General features: G+C 60.4%; 2 protein-coding genes across 6 annotated transcripts; one reads left to right on the top strand and one right to left on the bottom strand.

Moving 5' to 3' along the window:
* The first annotated feature begins 3448 nt into the window (after positions 1-3448).
* Positions 3449-12771, top strand: NHERF1 (NHERF family PDZ scaffold protein 1). The gene is made up of 6 exons (XM_075719900.1): positions 3449-3838; positions 10041-10202; positions 11007-11160; positions 11790-11830; positions 12334-12432; positions 12550-12771. The coding sequence occupies exons 1-6, from the start codon at positions 3449-3451 to the stop codon at positions 12712-12714; spliced, it is 1011 nt and encodes a 336-aa protein (XP_075576015.1). The 3' UTR covers positions 12715-12771.
* Positions 12772-15970: 3199 nt separating this feature from the next.
* NAT9 (N-acetyltransferase 9) lies at positions 15971-20636 on the bottom strand. 5 transcript variants are annotated; one of them, XM_075719577.1, is made up of 7 exons: positions 20604-20636; positions 19726-19812; positions 18818-18927; positions 17756-17896; positions 17479-17538; positions 17200-17294; positions 15971-17105 (listed from the first exon to the last, which is right to left on the bottom strand). In XM_075719577.1, the coding sequence occupies exons 2-7, from the start codon at positions 19800-19802 to the stop codon at positions 16959-16961; spliced, it is 630 nt and encodes a 209-aa protein (XP_075575692.1). In that variant the 5' UTR covers positions 19803-19812; positions 20604-20636; the 3' UTR covers positions 15971-16958. The 5 variants fall into 5 exon arrangements, with proteins under 5 accessions (XP_075575692.1, XP_075575693.1, XP_075575694.1 ...); XM_075719578.1 differs by lacking the exon at positions 20604-20636 and having other exon boundaries at positions 17200-17291; positions 19726-19839; XM_075719579.1 differs by lacking the exon at positions 20604-20636 and having other exon boundaries at positions 17200-17287; positions 17487-17538; positions 19726-19839.
* Between the last annotated feature and the right edge of the window lie 112 nt (positions 20637-20748).

Below are 20748 nucleotides of genomic sequence, written 5' to 3'. Positions count from 1 at the left end.
GCGTGGACAGGACAATACGGCGGAGCAGAGCGTGCATGAGGGGAGCCATCACCCCGGCGCCAGGACCCACGGGCTGGATCCTGCTGCCCTGCAGGGCAATGCCTGGAGCTTGCTGTGTGCCACTGGGGCAATAACCGCAGTGTGGTGACTGCCAGCCTGGCCAGCAAGGCACGGTGATGCCTCCCTCACCTGAGCAGGATGCAAGATACGGCCCTGCACCTAGCTAAGGGCCCCTTGGAGTGGCTGGAGGGGCCGTGTGTGTGCCATGGATGAGCCCCCATGCAGCCCCCGGCCCTCTCCTCCCCTGCAGCCACCCCTGCTCTCGGCGCTGCTCTCATCCAGCTGGAAGGGCCTGATCCAGCCCCCCCATTCCCAGTGCTGCTGGGCTCTGGCTTCCCTCCAGGGAACCTCAGCTCTGCTCCCCAGGCCGCCCCACGCCCGGTTGCAGCCGGTGCCCACACTCGGCCATGGCTCCTCGCTGCTGCCGTCAGCTTTTATCCTCCTGCCACCACGAGGGCAGCGATATCCCTGTTGTGTCCTGGTTCTGCTGGAGGGAAGGACCAGGATGGAGAAGCGTCCAGCCAAGCCTGCTCCCTGCCCGCACAGCTGGCGTGAGAAATAAAACTGCCCTGGGATTGCCCGAGCGATGCTTGAGGTACTTGAAGCACACACAGCAATTTGGAAAAACCTTTATTTCCCGCCTCTTGTAGCCACAGGAATTAGAGACTTTTTTTTTTTTAATGAGAAAAGCCTTTTTCTTCTCAATCCCTCCAGGCAAAACCATCTCTGGCCTCACACAGGCTGGAGCTGGTGGGGTGGAGGTGCCCATGGTGGCCTGGGGCTGCCGTGCCCGCCGGCGCCCAGGGTGGTCTGGGTTTCTCTCCCATCGCTGCACACGTAACGCGACTGTTTCTTCCTGCCGCTGGCAAACAGCAGCTGAAACCTACTCTCTGAAGAGCAGATGCCTGAGATGCTTCAGCCAGCAAACACTGCTACGTTGGCCCAGTGGGCACCGGCGGGGCACAGGGTGCAAGGCTCTGGTCCCATGTTGCTGCACATCCCCGGTGTTCAGCCTGGCCCTGCCGACTCCTGTGGCATGCTGCCGGCTCCCCCGAGCACTATGTAGGGCAGTGAGACAGGGAATATTTGGTTATGTAGCTGAAGAGCTGTTGCGAAAGGCAGCTGCAGAGGGCATGGCAGTGCTGCACGTGGGAGTCGGGGACCGGACGGCACATCCACCCCTGTCGGCATCTTCCCTGGCCCTGCACGCAAGCTGCTTGTCTCTCACCAGCCCCGGTGCCTCCTTCACCTCTGCTCTGCTCCTGGGTCTCTCTTTGCAAGTTTACAGATTAAAGCTGGGTATTTTTGAGGCTTTGCATCTGCCTGTTTTTTTTATTGCGTGAGAAAAACCTGCCCTGGGTCTGCAACATGGGAGGCTGCTGCACCCAGGCACTGCAGAGCGGCGGGGCCAGGGGGCCCTGGGAGCAGCCATGGGGAGGGGGAAGCACCCCCGGCCCCTTCCTCCCCGCTGGGGCTTTAGTTGCACATTTCAGACAGTCCAAAGGTGAGGGGGGAAGAGTAAACACAGCCTGTTAAATTAAAACCAACCTCCTCCCCTGCTGTTCTCATGGTGCGGAGTCCAGCATTCCCCAAATAACTCCGTCTTCCCACCAATGGCATCGCTGCTGCTGCTTGGCTGATGTCTGCAAAAAATGCTGGATGGCTTCAACACAAACAGACGTCGGCTCTTTTCTGCTTTCCCCCCTCCAGTCTGAGCTCCCTTAACGTGACTCTGAGCCAGAAAGGGCCCTGGCAGGAGGAGGCAGCGGGGGTGCGATGGTGCTGCCTGCACCCTGCCGTCCCATGGGTGCTGCCGGGGTCTGCTGGACGCAAAAGCAGCTCCGGCTGTTTCCGTTGCTGCTGCCTTTCTTCCTTATCACAGTCCAATGCTCAAACCAGCCCTCTTGGAGCTGGGTTTTGTTTCCTGACAGGGCAGCGATCCCAAAAACTGTCCCCCCCCCGAACACACACACTCATGGGGCCGGGCTGCTCACAACCCCCTTGCCGAGGGGAGGGCTGTGCTGCGTGGATGCCGCAGGCGATGGACACCCCCCATGTCCTGGGGCCATACCGTGACACGCTTGCCCTGGTTTTCCTCTCCGCAGGCATCTGCCGCCGGCTGCCGTGGGATTCCTCTCCGCCGCCTTTCTCAGGGCGGGCGAATGCTCAGCCGAGTGGAGGAAACAAATGAGCCCAACCTCCGCTCCCAGCCTGGCCCAGAGGAGCCGGAGCGTGGCCACCCCCCAGCACGCGGTGGGTTTCTCTGCCACTGGGGTCCCTGCGGCAGGGGTTCGGTGCAGAGCGGCCCGGGACGGACGTGTCCTGTGGCGTGCTGCTGCCGTCACCTCCTCGCTCGCCCGGCTGCGGCACGGTTAAACATGATCCCGGTGGCCCTGGGGACCTTTGGCCAAACTGAACTTCAGCCAGGCCCTGAAGCCTGGCAGGAGAGACACTGACAGTACTGCCATGCCACCCTCTCCAGGACGATCCCGGGGGCCAGGGGCCAGCTCTGCTTGGCACCAGCAGCCCTGCCATGGTGCCGGAGCAGCCCAGGCGTGGCTGCTGCCTGCCTGACCCGAAACCCTGGGATCTCACGCTGCCATAACCCCCTGCAGCACTTCTGCTTCCCAGGCAGCGAGCGGAGCACGCCGGGGCCAGGGCAGAGCAAACCCCCCGGGGGTTCCCCCATCTCCCCGCTCTCGGCTTCTTGGGCCCCAGGGTGCCGAGCAGGGCCCGGGGGTTGCTCGGAGCTGCGAGGCCGCTCTCTCATTTCCGCCGCGCAGCGGGTTACCGGTGAGCGCGGCCTCCCGCGCCGCTTTCCCACGCAGTTTCGGTTTGGAGTTTTTATTACGCTTTTGAAGCTCCGAGCATCCCCCCAGCGCCGGGACTGGGCGAGGGGACGGGGAGGACGGGCCCCGAGAGGCCGAGGGGTGCCACCCGGGACGTGCCCCGGGAGAAGCGGAGAGGGCGCAGCGTGCCCCGCCGGTCGCCAGCCACCGCCGGGGCAGCCTGCGGTGACCCCGCGGGGGAGCAGAGCCCATCCTCGGGGCGGGCCCGGCGGGGAGAGCCGGAGGTGGCCCCGGGGGAGCGACCCGGCCCCACGGCGCGCGCAGGGCCCCTCCGCCCCCGCGCAGCGTGCCCGGGACGCCCCGGGCGGGCGAGGCAATATTTGCATAACCCCGCCCGTCTATTTACATATCACAAGCTTATTTGCATGCTCCCGCCCCCGGCGTTCCTTGTGTGGCCGGTCTCGCCCCGCCCCGCTCTCCGATTGGCGGCCGCCCGTCCCGCGCCCCGCCCCCGGATATAAAAGCAGCGGGCGGGAGGCGGCGGCGCAGAGGCGCCGTGCGCGGGGACGGGCGGCGGAGCCGCTCCCGCCCCTCCCGCCATGAGCAGCAGCGCGGGCCCCGCGGCGCGGCTGTGCCGCCTGGAGCGGGGGCCGGACGGCTACGGCTTCCACCTGCACGGCGAGAAGGGCAAGCCGGGCCAGTTCATCCGGCTGGTGGAGGCGGGCTCGCCGGCCGAGCGCTCGGGGCTGCGGGCCGGGGACCGGCTGCTGGAGGTGGACGGCGAGAACGTGGAGCGGGAGAGCCACCAGCAGGTGGTGGAGCGCATCCGCGCCGCCGCCGGCGCCGTCAGCCTCCTCGTCGTGGACCCGGTGGCCGATGAGCAGCTGCAGAAGCGGGGCGGGCCGGGCACCGAGCCCCCCGTGGGCGGCGAGCAGGCGGCCCCGGAGCCGGCGGAGCCCGCGGCGCAGGAGCCCGGCGGCGGCCAGCGGGTAAGCGGGCGGGCTCGGGCGGTGAGAAGTTTTCGGGGGGCGGGAGGCGGTGTCTGGGGGGGGGAGGGGGGAGGGACCTCCCGGGACCGGCCCCGGTCGTCGTCTTCCAGCCGAGCGAGCGGGAGCAGCAGCCGCCGCCGCCTCTGCCCCGGCCTCCCCCGGGCGCCCTGCGTGGTTTCGCTCTCGATTCTTTTTTGTGCTTTAAGCGTGGCTCTCCAGGAGCACCGGGCCCCGCCGCGCCCTGCTGCTCTTCCTTTTTTATTTTAATTTTCTTTTGTTTTCTAAACTTAACATTTTTGTCTACCAGCCGTGCTGGGGGATGGGTGGGCGGGTGGGCGGGTGCACAGGGCTGTTTGGACCCGTAACCGAGCAGCCCATCGTGTCCCGGAGCCCTTTGGCCCGTCCTTGTGCTTCAGGGCCGGTAAAATGGGGTGAGAAAAGCAACAGGGAGCGAGGGTGGTGGTGAGCTTCGACGTGCAGGTGAGCCCCTGCCCGCGGCTGGGCTGAGGGCGGCTGGCAGCGACCCGTTCCAAAATACAACAAAAAACCTGTGGCTGAGGGTATTTTTGGGGGCTGTGACTGCAGGTGTGGGTGGCAGCCACTCGTGCCACGAGCATGTCCGGTCTCCGCTGCGGAGCGGAGATGGCGGAGCCCTTCCTGGACCGGGGAGACTGATCCTGTCGGTCGGTCCCCGGGTGCAGACGCTTACTAACTCAGGAATGTCGGCCTGAAGCGGCGCGTGGGAGTTAACAATTGCACAAACAAAGTGATGTAGAAAGGTGAGGAATTGAGAAATAGCTGACCTTTCCTGCCCGGAGCGGTTCCTTGGAGATGCTCTGGGCTGCTGGAGATAATACTGCTTTTTATTTGCCCAGCAAAAACATACGTTTGTTGTTACAACAGAGATGTTGGATGGTCTTCCTGGGAAGCAGGCTCCTGGTGTCCCCAGGGTGGGGCACCTTTTGGGGAGCTTTTATGACCTGCTCCCAAAGACCAGCTGTGAAGGGTTGGTGCTGTGGGACCTTCCCAGTGCCGGTGCTGAGTTCCAGGCAGACTTTGGTGCCTCACTGACCTGTTGTCACGTAGGGTTTTGCTGAGGGTCAGATGTTTTTATTAGTTGTGGCTCCTGTTGGACTTTAGCCTGGTGCCAGCTTCCTGTTGCCCCCAGTTGGGCTGATCCACTGCAGGGCACTGGTCTCACCCCTGCCCGGCTAAAGCACTGCTCCGGCACCTCCCTGATGGGGTTGTTGAGGTGGGAACAACCAGTCTCTGCCCCTGTCACTGCCCCACTTGCTCCCTCGTGGCATCCCTGGTCCCTTGGGTCTGGCCCTGTGCCGGGCTGCGGTGCTGCCCCATGCGGGGGGAGCGTGCCTGCCCCCCCATATGTCACGGTGCCAGTGCTCCCTTGGGGCCAGTGAGACTGTGTGTGCTGTGCTTTCCACTTCCAGATCCCTCCATGGGCTGGGAAAAATGAAAGGGATGTAGTTAATGTAGCTTGGGTGAGTCCCCTGCCAGGTTTGCGGGGCTGAGGACGTGCAGTCCCCAAGGGGGACAGGGCCCCGACATGATGCGGGGCAGGGGCTGTGCTGGCTGGAGCGATGCAAAGAGCCTGGGAAGCTGGAGATGCCCCACGGGCTTGGGGGGGTGGCCCCGGCTGGAGATGCCCCACGGGCTTGGGGGGGCGGCCCCGGCTGGAGATACCCCACGGGCTTGGTGGGGCAGGCTCGGGGCGCAGCCTGTGCAGGGTTACTGCGGGCGGTTTCTCTCTGCACGGGAGCAGGAAGTGGGTGACGCGGGGTGACATTGCAGCACAGCCCCGGATGGTTTCTTAACAGGTAGCAGGAAATTTGTGGCTGAGGGCAGGGGCCGGAGCTCGGGGCAGAAGAGCAAAGGCAAACAGGTTTGGAGACAACTCCCCAGCCAGGCACCCACTGAGTGGGGTGGGAAGATGCCGGGTGGGATGCTAAGCCAAGCCGGAGCAGGCGGAAAAGGATTTCTCTCCAGCGAGCTAGGAACACACTGGCGTGCCTGTTCTCTGGCCGCTGGCGGGCAGCCGGTGCCTGCCGCCCCATCCCCCCACAGCCCTGTCCCAGTCCTGAGGGTTGGTGGGATTCCCCCCGGGACTGGTGCGATGGGGAGCGGGAGGTTTGCATGTGTCAAGGTCCTGTTTGCTTTACCAGGCTGGACTTGCCTTTATTTGCTTAATGAGCTTGGAGACACTTGCTGCCAGGAGACCTGGCCGGCAGTGCTTGCACCCTGCCTGGGGCTGAGCGAGAGGGTTTAACATCTCCCACCTTTGGGCAGGATCCGGCCTCTGTCCAAACCCTGCTGGGTCCTGCACGGTTGGGGCACCCCTGTGCCAGGGGGCTCGGACACCCCTGCGGCTCCCAGTGCTGGGCACGGGCTGAGGAGGTTTTGCGGAGGGTTGTCATGGGCTCCCTTCTCATTCCTATAAAACCCTGGCTGTGCAAATCCCCCTGATGCTGGGGTGGAGGTTTTGAGCCTCCCTGGACGCACCTGGGGAGCTGATCCGTGCACCCCTCTTCTGCAGTGCTGAGCCAGCAAGGTGACAGTTTTACAGCCCCAGGGCCAGCCCCGCTTCCGGGGGACTCTGCACCGCTGGTCCCTGCGCTCTGCCGGGAGCCGTGTCAGCTCGTTCTCCCCCCCCCCCCGCTTGTGTTTCCGGAGGCTTCAGCTGCTTGGGAGTGTCTTGAGAAAGTTTCATGCAAACTGTGTGGTGTTAACGGAGCAGCACCAGCAGCTGCCAGCCCAGTGCCCTGGCACAGGCTGGGGCTGGTTTTACCAGGGCAAAGCTTTTGCTACCAGCCCAGGCTTCCCTCTTGCAAATTTAGTGCTAAATTAGAGCCCTCCCTGCCAGCAATGCTCATCCCTCCTTGTAAAACCCGGATGAGCCTCCCAGGGCTGGGTTTTGGAGTATAACAGGGAGTAGATCCCCCCCCATTTGGGAGCATTGCACTGGGGGTAGCGGGTGTCTAAGAAATGAATTAAATTTCCTTTCAAGGCAGCTGCATGAAAAGCAGCTCCAGTCGAACGGGACGTGACGGGGATACTGCGAGGAGGCTGCTTTGCATCCCCTTTGTATGAATCCCGAATGCGTGCGCCAGAGTTTGGGACCCATGTGAATTTGCTGGCCCAGGCATCCTCGGAGCCGTTGTGTTTCTCTGAGTAGCTGGGAATGCTGCTGCCGATGGGCTTGTTGCTGCTTGTAGGGTTGCAGGGAGTTTCCTAGGACTTGGGGCTTCAAAAGCTGTCCTGAAATTGCTGTTGGGGGGCTGGGAGCCAGGGAGCGGGTCCTGGCACACTGTGCAGTTGGGGTCCCTGGGGCCGCTGGTCCTGCTGGGTGGCCGAAAGTGCTGGGGAGGGGTGGTCCAGCTCCTGGAGGGAGAAGGGTCTGGAGGTGCCCCAAGTCCTGTTGCAGGGCAGGAATAGGGATGCGATGCTGCTGAGCTCCCCATGCCAAGTGGGCATCTGCGTGGGCAGATGTTCCTCTGCCACCCGTGGGCGCAGAGGAGAGGGGTGGCATGGGATGCCCGTGCTGGGGGCTGAGTCTTGCTTGCCCCGCAGCCCTCCCTGCCGGAGGCTGTAATTGCTTCTAACAAGGCTCTGCTGGCTAATCCATGCTGCGGCACAGCGGGAGGGCTGCTGGCATTGGAGGAGAGGATGCAAAAGCTTATAGAATTTAGGGGTATTTCCATTCTCCTGCTATGCAGCTCCTAGCCCCACAGCCATGGGGCTTTTCCACATCCCGGGTGTTGACCCCAGACCTTCTCACCTCGGGTCCCTCTTGGCCAGGGGGACTTTGGGGGTGGAGGGATGCCCTGCCACAGGGTGCTCGCCCTGTGGACAGGCAGGGTATGGCCGCTGGAGGATCAGATGCCTTTATATTTTTCTCTCGGGGAGGCAGAACGGTGGCTGCCCACAGGGTTTCTGCTGGCACGAGGGATTTGGGGAGGGCGAAGGCGGCCTGGCACGCTGGGCTGGAGGAGCTGCCAGCCACTGGCGGGGGGATGTGGGGGGGCCAGGTCACGGCTCGGCCTGGCTGCCCTCGCACCAGGTGCTCCTGCCTTCGCCAGCTGCCTTGGAGGGCTTGGTGCCTCCCTCGCTGCTGTGACCTGTCCCCCTGCCCCAAGGCATCTGTCCATCCTGCAAGGCTATTCTCCCTCTGCCCCCCCCCCCCTTCTCCCCCCCCCCCCCCTAAATTCATGGCCCCAGTGTCTCAGGGAGCCCAGGCTGCCAGGGCTTTGTTGGTATGGGTGGGAGCAAAGTCCTCCCTCCTCCTTGCCTGGGAGTGCTGCCAGTGCCGCTTGCCGGGTGCTCCCTCTGGCTTTGTCCCGAGCTATCGGTGTGGAGCAACCCCGTGGTGCTGCCAAGGGCACCGGGAGTGTGGGTGCTCACAGAGCCCAAACCCCCTTCCCGGGGCCAGGCCAGGGCAGGGACCCAGGGAGGTGCTGCCTTCCCCCAGGCTCCACCAGCTCCTGCTTTTTGGCCTTGTTTTGGATCTTCTCCGTCCTCGCCCTCGCTAGGGATTGCTGCCTGGGTGGAGGGTGCAGGCGCAGCAGCCTGGGCACCCTGTGAACCTGCTATCACCTGGGCACGGGGACCAGGGCAGAGCCTGGGCACAGTGACCGAGGGGCGGCCGGGGCGAAGTCGAGGTGTCGCAATCCTGCACCCAGCCAGGGAACCAGCTGTTGGTCTGCGGGGGAGACACCACCAGCTCCTTGGGGTGCAGCTGGGCTGTTGCACCAGGCATTGCCCAGCCGAGCCACGGGTGGAGCGGGTCCTGCGTGACTGCTCGTGCTGCGGTGTCCTGGGCTCACCTTTGCTCGCCAGCAGACCTCACTGGGTGTTGGTGAGCATTGCCAGGATAGCAGCCGGCCTTGACCCTGCAGGAAGGCGTTGTGCAAGAGGACAGGGTTTTATTGCAGCGCTGGGCTTAGCGATTGCAGATGTGTCATCCTGGCCCATGCGGGACCCTGTGCCACTGTGGTGCTGCCAGACGTGGGGTGCCAGCACCCCGGGGACCAGGCTTTGGGGGCAAAGGGGATTTCATGGTGAGAAGGGAGCGTGCCGTACAGGGGATGAAGATACGGTAGGGGAAATTCCTGTAGTGCATGTCGCCAGTGATGCTATGGGTACCAAAGCAGAACAAACAATTTCAGAAGAAAGAATAAATATTAAACCCCGCTGTGAGGAATATTTCAGGAGCTCAAGCATGGCTTGGCTGCTGGGAAGCCCTACCAAAGCCCAGGAGGTGGTGGTCAAGGCAGAATCAAACCATTTTTATATATAAATATGTAGAAGTGGTGTTTGGGTGCTGGGGTGGGAGCAGTTCTGTGTGCAGGCAGCTGGTTTGCGTTGCCTGGTTCCTCTGATACTTCCCCCACTGCTGCAGCATGGGGAATTGGGCTGTTAATGGGGGGGGGGGGGGGGTGGTGAGACCTGTGGCTGCCCCAGTTGGGTTCCCCGACTCCGGGTGCCGGTGGATCCGCAGGTCAGGGTGAAATCGGGCACGGACGAGCTGGGTGTTGTCTCCTGGAGAGGTGAATGTCCTATGTCACGCTGCCCCGGTTGAGCTGGTTTCTCCATTTCGCAATCACGGAGGGTCGTGCCTGAGCATTGGGGTGTGTTTCGGTATCGGGGCTGCTCCGTCTGGCTCCCTGCGTGAGCTCCTTGTGCCCCTTCCCCGCCAGCAACAGCTTTGGGGTGGGGTGGGGGGGTCCCGCTGGTTCCACTGCTGGATTTGCCGTGGAGGGGGGCTGGAGCTTGTGAGGGGGTGATGGAGGGGATCTGCGCCGGTGGCTCAGACTTCTCCAGTAGCAAAGGCTTCCCGGGTGGGGTGGGGGTGCTTCCCAGCAGCCTGGGCTGTGTTTCCTCCTCCACCTTCACGTGGCAGTTGCAATCCTGATCCCAAAAGGAAGAGCGTGGTCTAGGGACAGACATAATAACATGTTGCCTTAATGTTTTGCTGCAATTAGTATGCCCTGTACCTAATTAATTAACTAGAGCCTGGGTTCATAGGGTGTTTTGGCACCCTACATCCCAACTCGAGGTGTCTGTGGGTGCGGGTGGCCACCCAAGGATGATGTCCCTGCTACCCAAGCAGATGTCTGGTGGTCCCAGTGCTGTCCCTGGGTGTTGGGGGATCCAGGAGCAGCTTTCCCATGGGCTGTCCCCGTTGCAGGAGGAACTGCGGCCTCGGCTGTGCTGCATGAAGAAGGGCCCCAATGGCTACGGCTTCAACCTGCACAGCGACAAGAGCCGCCCGGGGCAGTATGTGCGCGCTGTCGACCCCGACTCGCCGGCCGAGGCAGCGGGGCTGCACCCCCAGGACCGCATCATCGAGGTATGCCGGGGCAGGGGGGATCTCCCCGAAAAGTTTGGCGCTCCCTCGCATCCTGGTGCCTGGGAGGGAGGTGTCCTTTGCCGGGAAGGTGCGCGGTGTCCCAGGCCGGCAGCGGTGACTCACGGTGCAGCCGCCTGACCCGTGCCAGCCTGCTGGTCCCCACCCAGGGGCGCGGGCGGGTGGCAGGGAGCAGCACTGTAGAGGGCTGGGGCTGCGTGTTAATTAGCCGGCTGTGGGTTAAGCAGTGGTAGCACTGTCCCCTGTCTGGAGCCAGAGTGTCCCTGGGGTGGGGCGGGCTGAGGACAAGGTGCACGATGGCCCCAGCCCTGCTGCTGGCCATCACCTGGGTGGGGATGGGGACAGGGTTTGTGCCAGGCGGGATGGTGCCCCATAAGGGCAAGGACCAGTCGAGCCCCAACCCCACTGCTCACCAGGGTGTGGGGCTGCTGCCTCTTTTGGGGCGAAGCTCTGGGGTCTCTGGGGACCATGCCATGGCACGAGGGCTTTGTGCCTTGCCCGTGCTGCCCATCTCCTGCGCCAGCCCCGGGTCTGTGCCCTGCCAGGTGCTCCCTGCCGGCTTTGCCTGTACGATCCTGTGCTAATCACTCGGAGGAAAATCTGCTTTTAATGAGGTTTTGCTGGCTTCACTGCTAATCCCTGTGAGGCTGTGGATACCTGCAGGGGCTGTGGGGTGGCGGCGCTGGGGTTGTGACTGGTACCAAGGCTGGTACCTAGACCCTCTGCAGAGCTCCCAAGGGGTGGATGAGCCCTGGCCCCAGCAGTGACGTGGTGCCGTGCCCGCAGGTGAACGGGGTGTGCATGGAGGGGAAGCAGCACACCGACGTGGTGGCAGCCATCAAGGCAGGCGGTGACGAGACCAGGCTGCTGGTGGTGGATGTCCTCACGGATGAGTTCTTCAAGAAGTGCAAGGTGGTGCCCTCTGAGGAGCACCTGGCAGGTGGGCTGGGGGCTGTGCTGCAGGGAGGGGGGTTTGTGTCACCTCTGCTGGCTCTGTGTCACCTTGTCACCAAACCTGGGCGTGCTGCGGGAGTCCCCGAGCCCTGGGAGGTGGAGGTGGGGCCAAGCAGGGCCACCTGGCTTTGGCATCTCCCTGCCCAGCTGAGGGCCCCGTGCCAGGGCAGCAGGGCTAAAGTGGGCTCTGTGGGAAGGCAGGTTTATGGCCCTGGGCTGCACTTTGGCAAGGTTTATGGCTTGGGGAGTGACTAGGCAGCAGCCGCCCTTCGCTGTCCTGTGCAGCCTTGGCTCAGCTGTGGCCCCCTCCCTGCTGCGTGACAGGGAGATGGGAGTTCCCCCCCTGGGAGAATGGGGGTCTCACTGGGCTCCATGTCGTGGCTGTCATCGTGGGGATGTACCTGGTGCCTGGCAGCATCCCCCCCCGTGCTTCAGGGCTGGCTGCGAGGGGTGGGTTAAAAAATTTGGGACCTGGCCAGACCCTGGGCAGTGTTGGGTGAGCGCTGGCCACGTGCAGCCTTTGCTGGGCACCGCTGTGCTTGCCGGTGAGGGGGGCTGGTTGGAGGGAACAGAGCAAATGCATCCTCACCCAGTGCCCGTGTCCTCACCCTACAGGTCCCTTGCCAGAACCAGTTGCCAATGGCGATATAGGGAAGGTAAGAGAGCCTCATCTTCCTTTTAATCCCGTCTATGCCAGTCTCTGGGCAGGGACCCTGCCTGTTTAGACAACCCACCTGCCCATGGGTGGATGATGCCACCAGGGACTGCAGTGCTTTCAGGCTGCCACACAAGAGCAGATGGGACCAGGAGCTGGTGCCCCGCAGGAAGGGGTTTGCCTGTGGGGCTGAGTGTCATGGAGGTGGCTGCAATCCCTCCCTTCCTCCTCATCCATCCTCATGGTGCTGCAGGGAAGTAGCATCCAGCCCTGCAGCTGCCCTCCTCCTCCTCCCACTAAAGCCAGGGTGGTCAGGCTGGGGTTTAATCCTTCCTTGCCCTGGATGGGCTGCACCGAAGGTATTTATGACCCTGGAGCTCGCAGGAGCAATTATATGTGGGCAGGATAGATTTTGCAGCCCCCCAGGCAGGACTTGCAGCTCCGGGGGCTGTTCCCAAACCCCAGGGCTGGAGCTATCCTGCTCATGCCTGCTCCCCCCCCCAGGAAAATGGTGGAGAGCCGCGGTCCAACTCTGTGTCCGAGAGCCCGTCCAGCCTCAGGCCGCTGTCCATGTCCCCTGACTCCGTCGAGACCCACAGTGAGGTAGGGCTGGGGATGCTGTGGGGAGGTGGTGACTGGAAAGTGGGGTCTGGGCTGATCCCCCACTGTGGAGCTGTCCTGGGGGGTACAGTGGGGCTGACGCAGCCTCTCTCCCCCCAGCCTGACACACAGGAGGGTGACAAGCGCCATTCGGCACCCAGCTCCCTCCTGGACCTTGACATCCCACTGGCGGTGGCCAAGGAGCGGGCGCACCAGAAGCGCACCAGCAAGCGGGCACCCCAGATGGACTGGAGCAAGAAAAACGAACTGTTCAGCAACCTGTGAAGGCGAGGGGCACAAGGGTCCACTGGCCCCCCTGGCTACGCGCCCACCTCTCCTGCATCCCCCCTCCTCCCTGCCACGGGCTCCCGGCAGGGATGCGGGGCTGCTCCCCACCACCCTGACCTGAGGGATGGGGCTCGGTGGCCAGCGAGCATCCTGCAGCAGGGTCCTGGGCGGTGGTTTTAGGCTAGAGAGAGCCGGGGTGGGGGGCTGCCCCCTCCTGTGACCCCATCTCTGGCGTGCTCCTCCAGCCCTGCCTGAAAGCCCTGCACATCCCCGTAGGGACTTGCAGGGGTGTGGGGGGGCATGGGGGATTTGGGGTAGCCTGATGCCCAACAATTCTGATCCCTGCTGTTCCCTGGTTCTTCACCCACCCCAAATCCCATCTCCATTTGACATCCCACTGCAAATTGCCCTTTAACTGCAAAACCTGTGGCTTTTAGTGACTTTTAGCAAATCCCACCTGCCTGCCCACTGACCACAGCCATTCCTCCCTGGGGTGTTTGACCTCTGCCTGGCAAGCTCCGTCCACAATGACCCTGTCCCTTCACGCCCTGGGTCCCAATGGGTGCAAGGGGGGGACATGGGGTGCCTGGCATAGCGGGAAGCCCTCAGCACCCTGCCCCTGGGGCGGTTTTGGGAGAGGAGAGGGTGTCCAGAGCCAGTGCAGCAAGCAATAATTATCTCCTTTGCTCCCACTCACTCCTGGAGACAGAGCCGATCAGGGTTTGAATCCGACACTGTTTAATTTAAAGGCTTCTCAATAGAGTCTGTTTTTTTCCAAAATAAGAGTTTTCCAATCACACCGTTTATTTTTTTTAATGTATTTTGTGGAAATTCTTCCTGTGGATGTTTTGTTTCTGTGTTTTGCGATCGGGTGGTGTTGTACTATCCAGCTCAAGAGAAATTCTGTTTACTGGAATAAACCTTCCTGACTTCACGTGGCTGGTTTAAGGCTAAATCCTTCTGAAGCCTAAGGATGCGCAGGGGCTTGTTGGGGGCTCACTGTGCTGCTGGGGCTGGGGGAAGAGGCAGGTAATGCTCCCAGTGGGGGGGGACACCAGGGCTGGTTTGGGTGCCCCCTCAGCACCCAGTGGGGCCAGGCTGGGGGGGTTGGGGAGGGACCGGCTGGTCCCAGTGTGGGTTAATGCCTCAGAGTGATTAAAGGGCTCTAATCCCCCAGGGAGGTTGGGGGCGGGGGGTGGTGTGAGGCTCTAATCCATGTCTGCTGGCCTGGTTGGAGGGTGGCAGCTCTGCTCGGGGCAGCCAAAATCTAGCCCCAGCCCCTCTGGGGGACTTGGGGTGAGCCCGAGCCCCAGGGTGGTTGCATCCTCGGCTGTGGGAAGGCAGGGGGGATCAGTGGGGAGAGGGTTGCTTGTCCCTCTAAATTGATGGATTTTAGCCCTGTCTGGGGAGCGAAGCAGGGCAGAGGTGTTTTGGCATGGGATTGGGCATGGTGCTGCAGGGGCACAGCATGGCAGGGCCAGGATGCCCCTAGGGCTCTGCCACCCTGCCTGCTTCCCAGGGTTATTTTTAAGCCCACACGAGGCAGCTTATACACAGCCAAGCTAAGCCTGGCTGCTGTAGCGGGCAAGCACGGGGGCACGTGGTGCCTGGGTGGCTCGGCCGGGCTGGTGGCACCACGGCTGCACTGGGGAGGGTGGGACAAGGCAGGGCTGCGCTCTCAGCAGGGGCCATAGCAGGCCGTGGACCAGCAGCTCCAGCCTCTGCCCGGCATCTTTGCTTTCTCCCCTTCGGCACACTCTTTGTTTTGCACGCCAATCCCCCAGACAAGCTTCTCTACCTGAGCAGATGAGTGGTTGCAGAGGTCTGCAGCTCAAATGACAAACCACCATCTGCGGGGGACATGTGGGCTGTCACCCCCCCGGGAAGCTGGGGGAGCCCATTTCAACCTGCCTCGTCCTCCGAAGTCACATACTCAGCAGAGGTGAGCCCCTGTCCCCTCATTTCCCACCCTCACCCCCTCGGGGTCCACAGGGCGTCCCTGCCTGGGATGGGGTGCAGTGCTGCGGGCTGGGGCTGCCCATGCAGGGCAGGAGTAGGGGGAAATGGGGCGTCCCAGGAGCATCTTTTGCATCTTCGCCTGGTCAGAGCAGCCTGGGGACCAGTTTCCTGTGGGAATCCCGGTTGAGCCCTGTCAGGACCCCCCCCTCAACCTGGGGGAGGGCTGCAGCTCCGGGACAGACCCAACTTTGTTTCAGGTTGCCAGGGCAAAGGCTTTTCCCAGCCACCCATTGAGGCGGGGGAGCATGCTGGCGTTGCCGGGGGACCGGGGATGCCAAGCAGGGTGCTCACCAGCTCCGGAGCAACCGGCCGGGCACGGGCAGCTGCAGCGGGGCTGGGGAGGGCAGCACGGTTTCACCGTGCCCCCCGTGGCCCTGGCAGCAGAGGTTGAAGGAAAGGACTTTTCCCACCTTGGCCACTTTGTAGGGGAGCAAATCCCACCCCAGCATCATCTCTCCTGCCAGTCCGACCTTGCTCCTCTGGCAGAGGGACGAAATGCTCCACGGAAGGAGCACAGAGCCAGCAGTTTACCCAGCAGGTTCTGCAAATCTTGTTCTGGGGGATAGAATTCATTCCTGCCTGCAGCAGGTGATGAAGAGCACGAGGATTAGTAGCCCTCGTCATGGTAATCCCAGCTGGAAGTAGAGCCACTCTTCACTTTATTACCACACAAAGCTTTTGCTACAACTAAATCCATGCTAAATACTTGTTTAAAATACCATGATACGCTGTTCCCATGCTTGGTTTTAATATTAGTCACAGGAGTGATGTATTTAAATGAACTAAAATTGGAAAACTAAAACCTACAGGCCCTAAAAATACAGGCACAGCAACACTAAAAATTCCACAGTCTACCAATCTCCTATAAAAACATCCCTGGGCAAATCTGAAAGCTATTACCTGATACTTTGTAATTGCAACAAATAATTTCTGGTCTAGAATTAGCCATTATGGCTGCTATGACAGTGGGAAAACAAGCAGAAGCGTCAGTTATCCTCCTTACCTTCTGTCCTCTCCTCTCAGCAAGCTTCCCTGCTGTGGAGAGCATGCTGTGTGGGGCAGGAAAGGTCAGGCTAAATAACTGCATTAAAAAGTCTGTCCAGTGGGAGTCAGGCAAGTGCCTCTCCTTCACCAATAGATCTGTATATCACAATGGAGGCCGGCTGGCTAACTCCTGCCCTAAAGGTATCTGCCCCCAGTAAGAGATATTCCCCCCCCCCCCCCCCCCCCCATTCGTCTTACTGGAGAGCAGCAAATGGAGCCTCCAGGCTCAGCAGAGCAAGTCCTGAGCTCCTTGAAGAAAGGGATCACTACTGTGAATCCTTTCAGTTGTGTTCTCTTCCTCCTCGCTTTCATAAAAGCAGCCTGGTAAAATGAAGTGCAGTATCCCTTCACTGATGGCCTGAGGTTTCCAGGTCCACGCTCTTAATAGGCAGCAGCGTGCCAAAGCACGGTCCTGAAACTCAGGAAGAGGTTTCGTCTCAGCAGCCTCCTGCAGCTGCCAGTTCCCCCCATTACGCAGCCATCGTGGCCAGGCTCTGCTCTAGTCTCGGTCTGCTAATATCAATAACTTTCACCCCATTAACAGCACTTGCCACTTGCTTGTGCTCACCTGTACCTGCGCCTCTCACTTCCAGGACCCAGCAGTGTCCCCCTGCGATCCACCACACGCCAGAAAACAGGCTTCAAAGAGTCTTTGCTGTCCTTTGCAACTTCCAACCACCCTTTCACCAGCCAAAGTGAGCAGCTGAGCTCTGCTGCTCCCAGATAGCTCTGGGGAAACCTCAGATTTTTGCAAGTTTTTTTTATTCAAGAGAAAACAGACTGAGCTACCAGCACACTGAGACTGCCTCTGTCGAACTGATGAATCCTGCTCTAAGGGCAGTGGAAGAAGGAACAGTGGGTGCTGCTTGTCCAGAAACTGGTCGCACCAGGAATCAATTAACTGCTGGTGATTTTAGGCTCTGCTGGAACAGCATGTTAAGGTTACAGTCATTCCTAGTCAAGCCTGTGAATTAGTGGCTGTTCTCCAGGTCCAAATTTCAGACAGTATTCTTGGCTGGTGCAACAAGGTGCAAAGTTGACAAGATGACAAAGTAACCGAAGGAGACAGATGAAAACAGTCCAAGTGCAGCATTGGCTCACTGGTGTCCTCCACACCCAGACCTCACAACTGCGTCCAACTCCTCCCTGGAAAGCAGGCCTGTGTCTGGATGCGTCTGTCAGGTCTCCAGCATCCCAGCTGGCAGCTTCAGTTCAACGTAGCTCTTCTCCTCCACGTGGTTTGTCTGTTCCAGGAGCCATCGTCTCTCCTGGTCACTGACATCCAGCCTCAGCGTCACCTCTTGGAAAACGCTGTTCACAGCAACCTGTATCATACAGAGGAAAAACAGCTCAACCCCAGTCACGAGGCAAACGCTGCTCACGTTCTCTGGGTAGAAAGAAGATAGGCTGTTACCGCACCTCCTTAAAATGAAGCTTTTTGAACATGCAGATACTGGCTTCATTATCCTGACCAATCTTAGCCTCAAATTTGGTGATCCCCAGGTTTCTCACTCCTGCAAAACAAATCGGAAAGAGAAGCATTTCTATTACCTGCTCAGCTGCCACATCTACGAAGGCACAGGACTCCAATTTCTGGGGCAGATGGATCCCTTACTACCCTGCTGTATCACTGGGAATATGTGCTTCTAGATCACATCCCGACTGTACTCCCGTTCCCGTGCACTGAGCCACCCTTACCATAGGACATCATCATCAGAGTTGCCTCCTTGCCAAACCCTCTGCCTCGGTAGCTGGGCTCTGAAAGAGAGCGCCACAGAAGTCAGCATCCAGTTATGACAGACAAATCAGCCATGCCGGGTACTTTTCAGAAGAGACTGTGACCCAGCCCAGCAAAGGATGCTGATCGGGGCTGAACAGCCACGGTAAGAGAAGAAAAAGGTGCTGTACATAACATCTGTCTGCGGCTGGCTTTAGCCACAGTGATAGAGGCCCAAGCTAGGAAGCAGAACTTGACCTGCAATCATAATTTCAATCTCGCCCAATGTCGGATCCTCAGTGTCAGTGAGGAAGAGATTCACATCCCCCACCATGCAGTCCTCATCCGCACACGCCTGCCCAGACCATCGCTCCGTGTCCAGCACAATGAATGTGCACTCTGGGGAAAACAAAAACGTAGCAGCATTTTCAGGGCATGCTCAGAATTATTCACAAATTACTGAAGGATGAAATTAAAGGCATGCAACAGACAGTTTCCACATGTTAACAGTAAGGAAGAGCTAATAATTGGGCCTCCCATGTGACGTGTGCCTGCTCCCATCCCTACAGATATAAGAAATACTCCAAAAAAACCCCATTGTGAGGGTGACGTAGACACCCAGACTAGAAACAGCCTATTTAAGGAGTGGGAAAACTTTCACCCCACGACTGAGGTCTCTCTGCTTTGTCTCACTCTGCAGCAAGTTTGGGCAAAGAATTGTTGGGTGCACAAGAGACTGAGACCTAGTGATTCACCTAGTCCATATTATTCCTGCTTTTAGTAAGCCTTTTAATACCAGCTAAGACAAATGCTCCAGACTAAAATCTTTGCCAGCCTCAATATTTTGCAGCTCACTATATTTCCACCAGGCTTTTATGGGCAGTGATTCATTACCTGTAGGAGAGCCAGGGAACCAATTCAGTCAGCACACCTCAACCAAGTAATTAAAAAGTCATTCAATTTCTCAAAGAAAAATACAACCCCCCTTCCACCTTTTTACGACAATCAGACCTGGGGAGTGTTGACTGTGCAGCAGCAGTTCAGCAGATAATGCTGTGAGAAGTAAATCACTGTAATCTTTGAAAAACTGCAAAAAAAGGATACCAACAGCCCTGGACATTCTATATTTCCCTGAGCATCTACCAGCTATAAACAGAAAACCAGTTCAAAGCTACTGTTGTAGAAAGTCTCACATCCCCTCTGCTTCAGCAAGTAGAGCCCACTCACCAGGCACTCTCAGCCCACTGTGGGCCTTTTCCAGGACAGAAGGGACCGGCTCACCACTCCCACCCACCCTTAGAAAATGTTTAAGATCCTCACTGTCTGCGTCATCCCGCCAGCTGCGCTGCATCTCATACTCCTGCTCCAGGCTGAGTGGTTCAGAGGCGGTCAGGTGCTGCAGCTCCTCTGACTGCATCCACTCATGGTACCTGACAACGGGACCCAGAACCAGATCACTGCCTGCGCTACAGCATCGCGCTCTGATTTCCACAAGTGCTCTAAGGATCAGGCTGCCATAAAACGGTTCTGGAAACACTAGCCTGGCATTCATGGCAACTTAAAAAGTATCCATAAGCCTCTCTCCCTTATCTAACATAGGAATCACTGTTCTCTGTGGAAATTTAGCAAATTTGTCCATCCTGTGGCTTTGTCTGAAGACTGCCTGATGCAAACTTGATGTTTTTAAAAGTACTGAGCGTTGAGTTCCGGTGCATTTTATCCTGACTGAGATTGATACAGCATCTCCTGGACACTGACAAATTGAGTAATACTGGCATCTTTGTGCTGAGGCTGCAGCTGCCCAGGCCAGCACTTTACAAACTGCCTGCACGTCTGCTTCTAATTTATCAAACATCCATCTGGCTTTACACATTGAAGTTTTGCTCTTCCACTGTCATTAGGGAAAGACATCAATGAACAAGAGAACTGTTGGCAGTTCACTCACAGCCAGGTATTTCCCCTTCCGTGGGTACACAGTGGCACAGATGAAGTTCTCTTTGTCAGCAGACCTGGCAAAGAGCACAGATCTGCCAGGGATGTCTGCTGCAGGGCACAGAGGGCAAAACCGGCTGCCTTTCCACAAGTGCTCTTTCTGCTGAGAGGTTCCCAGGGGGAAGAGGGCCCTGCAGCTGTCAAGCCAGCACTTTTTCGGAATACCACACTCCTTGAAAAAGAGAAGTGAAATCAGACAGTGCAAAGAGTATCAGAGGAGGGCACGAGCCACGTACCGGGGCACGTGTGCAGAAGTGTATGGCACCAGGGTCACCCTCTGTCCTTGCAGCACAGTGTTCTGGTTAATCTTCATGGTCTCTGCACTGAAAGAGAGAGACCCGACACCCCACTCCGTGTCTCCAGCAGGGCCAAGGGCTGGGACAGCACCCGCTGGAGCCCTTCGGGAGCCAGCAGTGGCCGCTTTCACTGTGCAGACAGGCCCCAGCTCATACCAATCCCCCCTCCAGCAAGCTTTCCACGTCCGCCGTGCTCCTCCCGTACCCAGGGAAGGGCTGCATTGGGTGCCAGCTGCCCCCAGAGACCCAACAGCGGCCGCGGGTCCGCCCTGACAGGTGCCACTTCATGACCCAGGTGGTGGTGAAGCACCCTGCTCCGACACACCGTGGGCCTCGGGGAGCCCCGGGGCTGAGAGGAGCTCGGGGCCCGAGGGGACCCCGGGGCTGAGGGGAGGCAGGGCCTGAGGCCTCGGGGAGCCCCGGGGCTGAGGGGAGCTCGGGGCCTGAGGGGAGGCAGGGCCCGGGGCCGAGGGGAGCCCGGGGGCTGAGGGGACCCCGGGGCTGAGGGCAGGCAGGGCCCGGGGCCGAGAGGAGCTCGGGGGCTGAGGGGAGGCCCGGGGCCGAGGCGGGAGCCGGGGCTGAGGGGACTCCGGGGCTGAGGGGAGCCCGCGGCTGAGGGCAGGCAGGGCCCGGGGCCGAGGGGAGCCCGGGGCTGAGGGCAGGCAGGGCCCGGGGCCGAGGGGAGCTCGGGGGCCGAGGGGGGAGCCGGGGCTGAGGGGACCCCGGCGCTGAGGGCAGGCAGGGCCCGGGGCCGAGGGGAGCCCGGGGCCGAGGGGAGCTCGGGGGCCGAAGGGGGCCCGGCCAGGGGCAGAGCCTACCTGCCGTGTCGCCCTCCCGCGCACGCGCACAGGCCCGCCCACTGCCCCGCCCCGAACAGTGCGACGTCATCGCCCCGCCCCTGCACCGCCCCCTCCCCGCCGACTCGCACGTGATCCCCGGCGCCCAATCGCGGTCGGCGCCTTC

Source organism: Pelecanus crispus, chromosome 12, assembly GCF_030463565.1.
Source record: "Pelecanus crispus isolate bPelCri1 chromosome 12, bPelCri1.pri, whole genome shotgun sequence".
Classification (NCBI taxonomy): Eukaryota; Metazoa; Chordata; class Aves; order Pelecaniformes; family Pelecanidae; genus Pelecanus; species Pelecanus crispus.
This window is presented reverse-complemented; position numbering and strand designations above follow the sequence as displayed.

Coding starts and splice junctions, on each gene's coding strand:
- NHERF1 (XM_075719900.1), top strand. CDS start 3,449: ATGAGCAGCAGCGCGGGCCCCGCGGCGCGGCTGTGCCGCCTGGAGCGG. Junction 10,203..11,006: donor CCCAGGACCGCATCATCGAG/GTATGCCGGGGC, acceptor CCGTGCCCGCAG/GTGAACGGGGTGTGCATGGA. Junction 11,831..12,333: donor CCAATGGCGATATAGGGAAG/GTAAGAGAGCCT, acceptor TCCCCCCCCCAG/GAAAATGGTGGAGAGCCGCG.
- NAT9 (XM_075719576.1), bottom strand. CDS start 19,049: ATGAATGCCAGGCTAGTGTTTCCAGAACCGTTTTATGGCAGCCTGATC. Junction 17,295..17,478: donor TCTGATGATGATGTCCTATG/GTAAGGGTGGCT, acceptor TTTGTTTTGCAG/GAGTGAGAAACCTGGGGATC. Junction 17,106..17,199: donor AAAAGCTTCATTTTAAGGAG/GTGCGGTAACAG, acceptor TGTATGATACAG/GTTGCTGTGAACAGCGTTTT.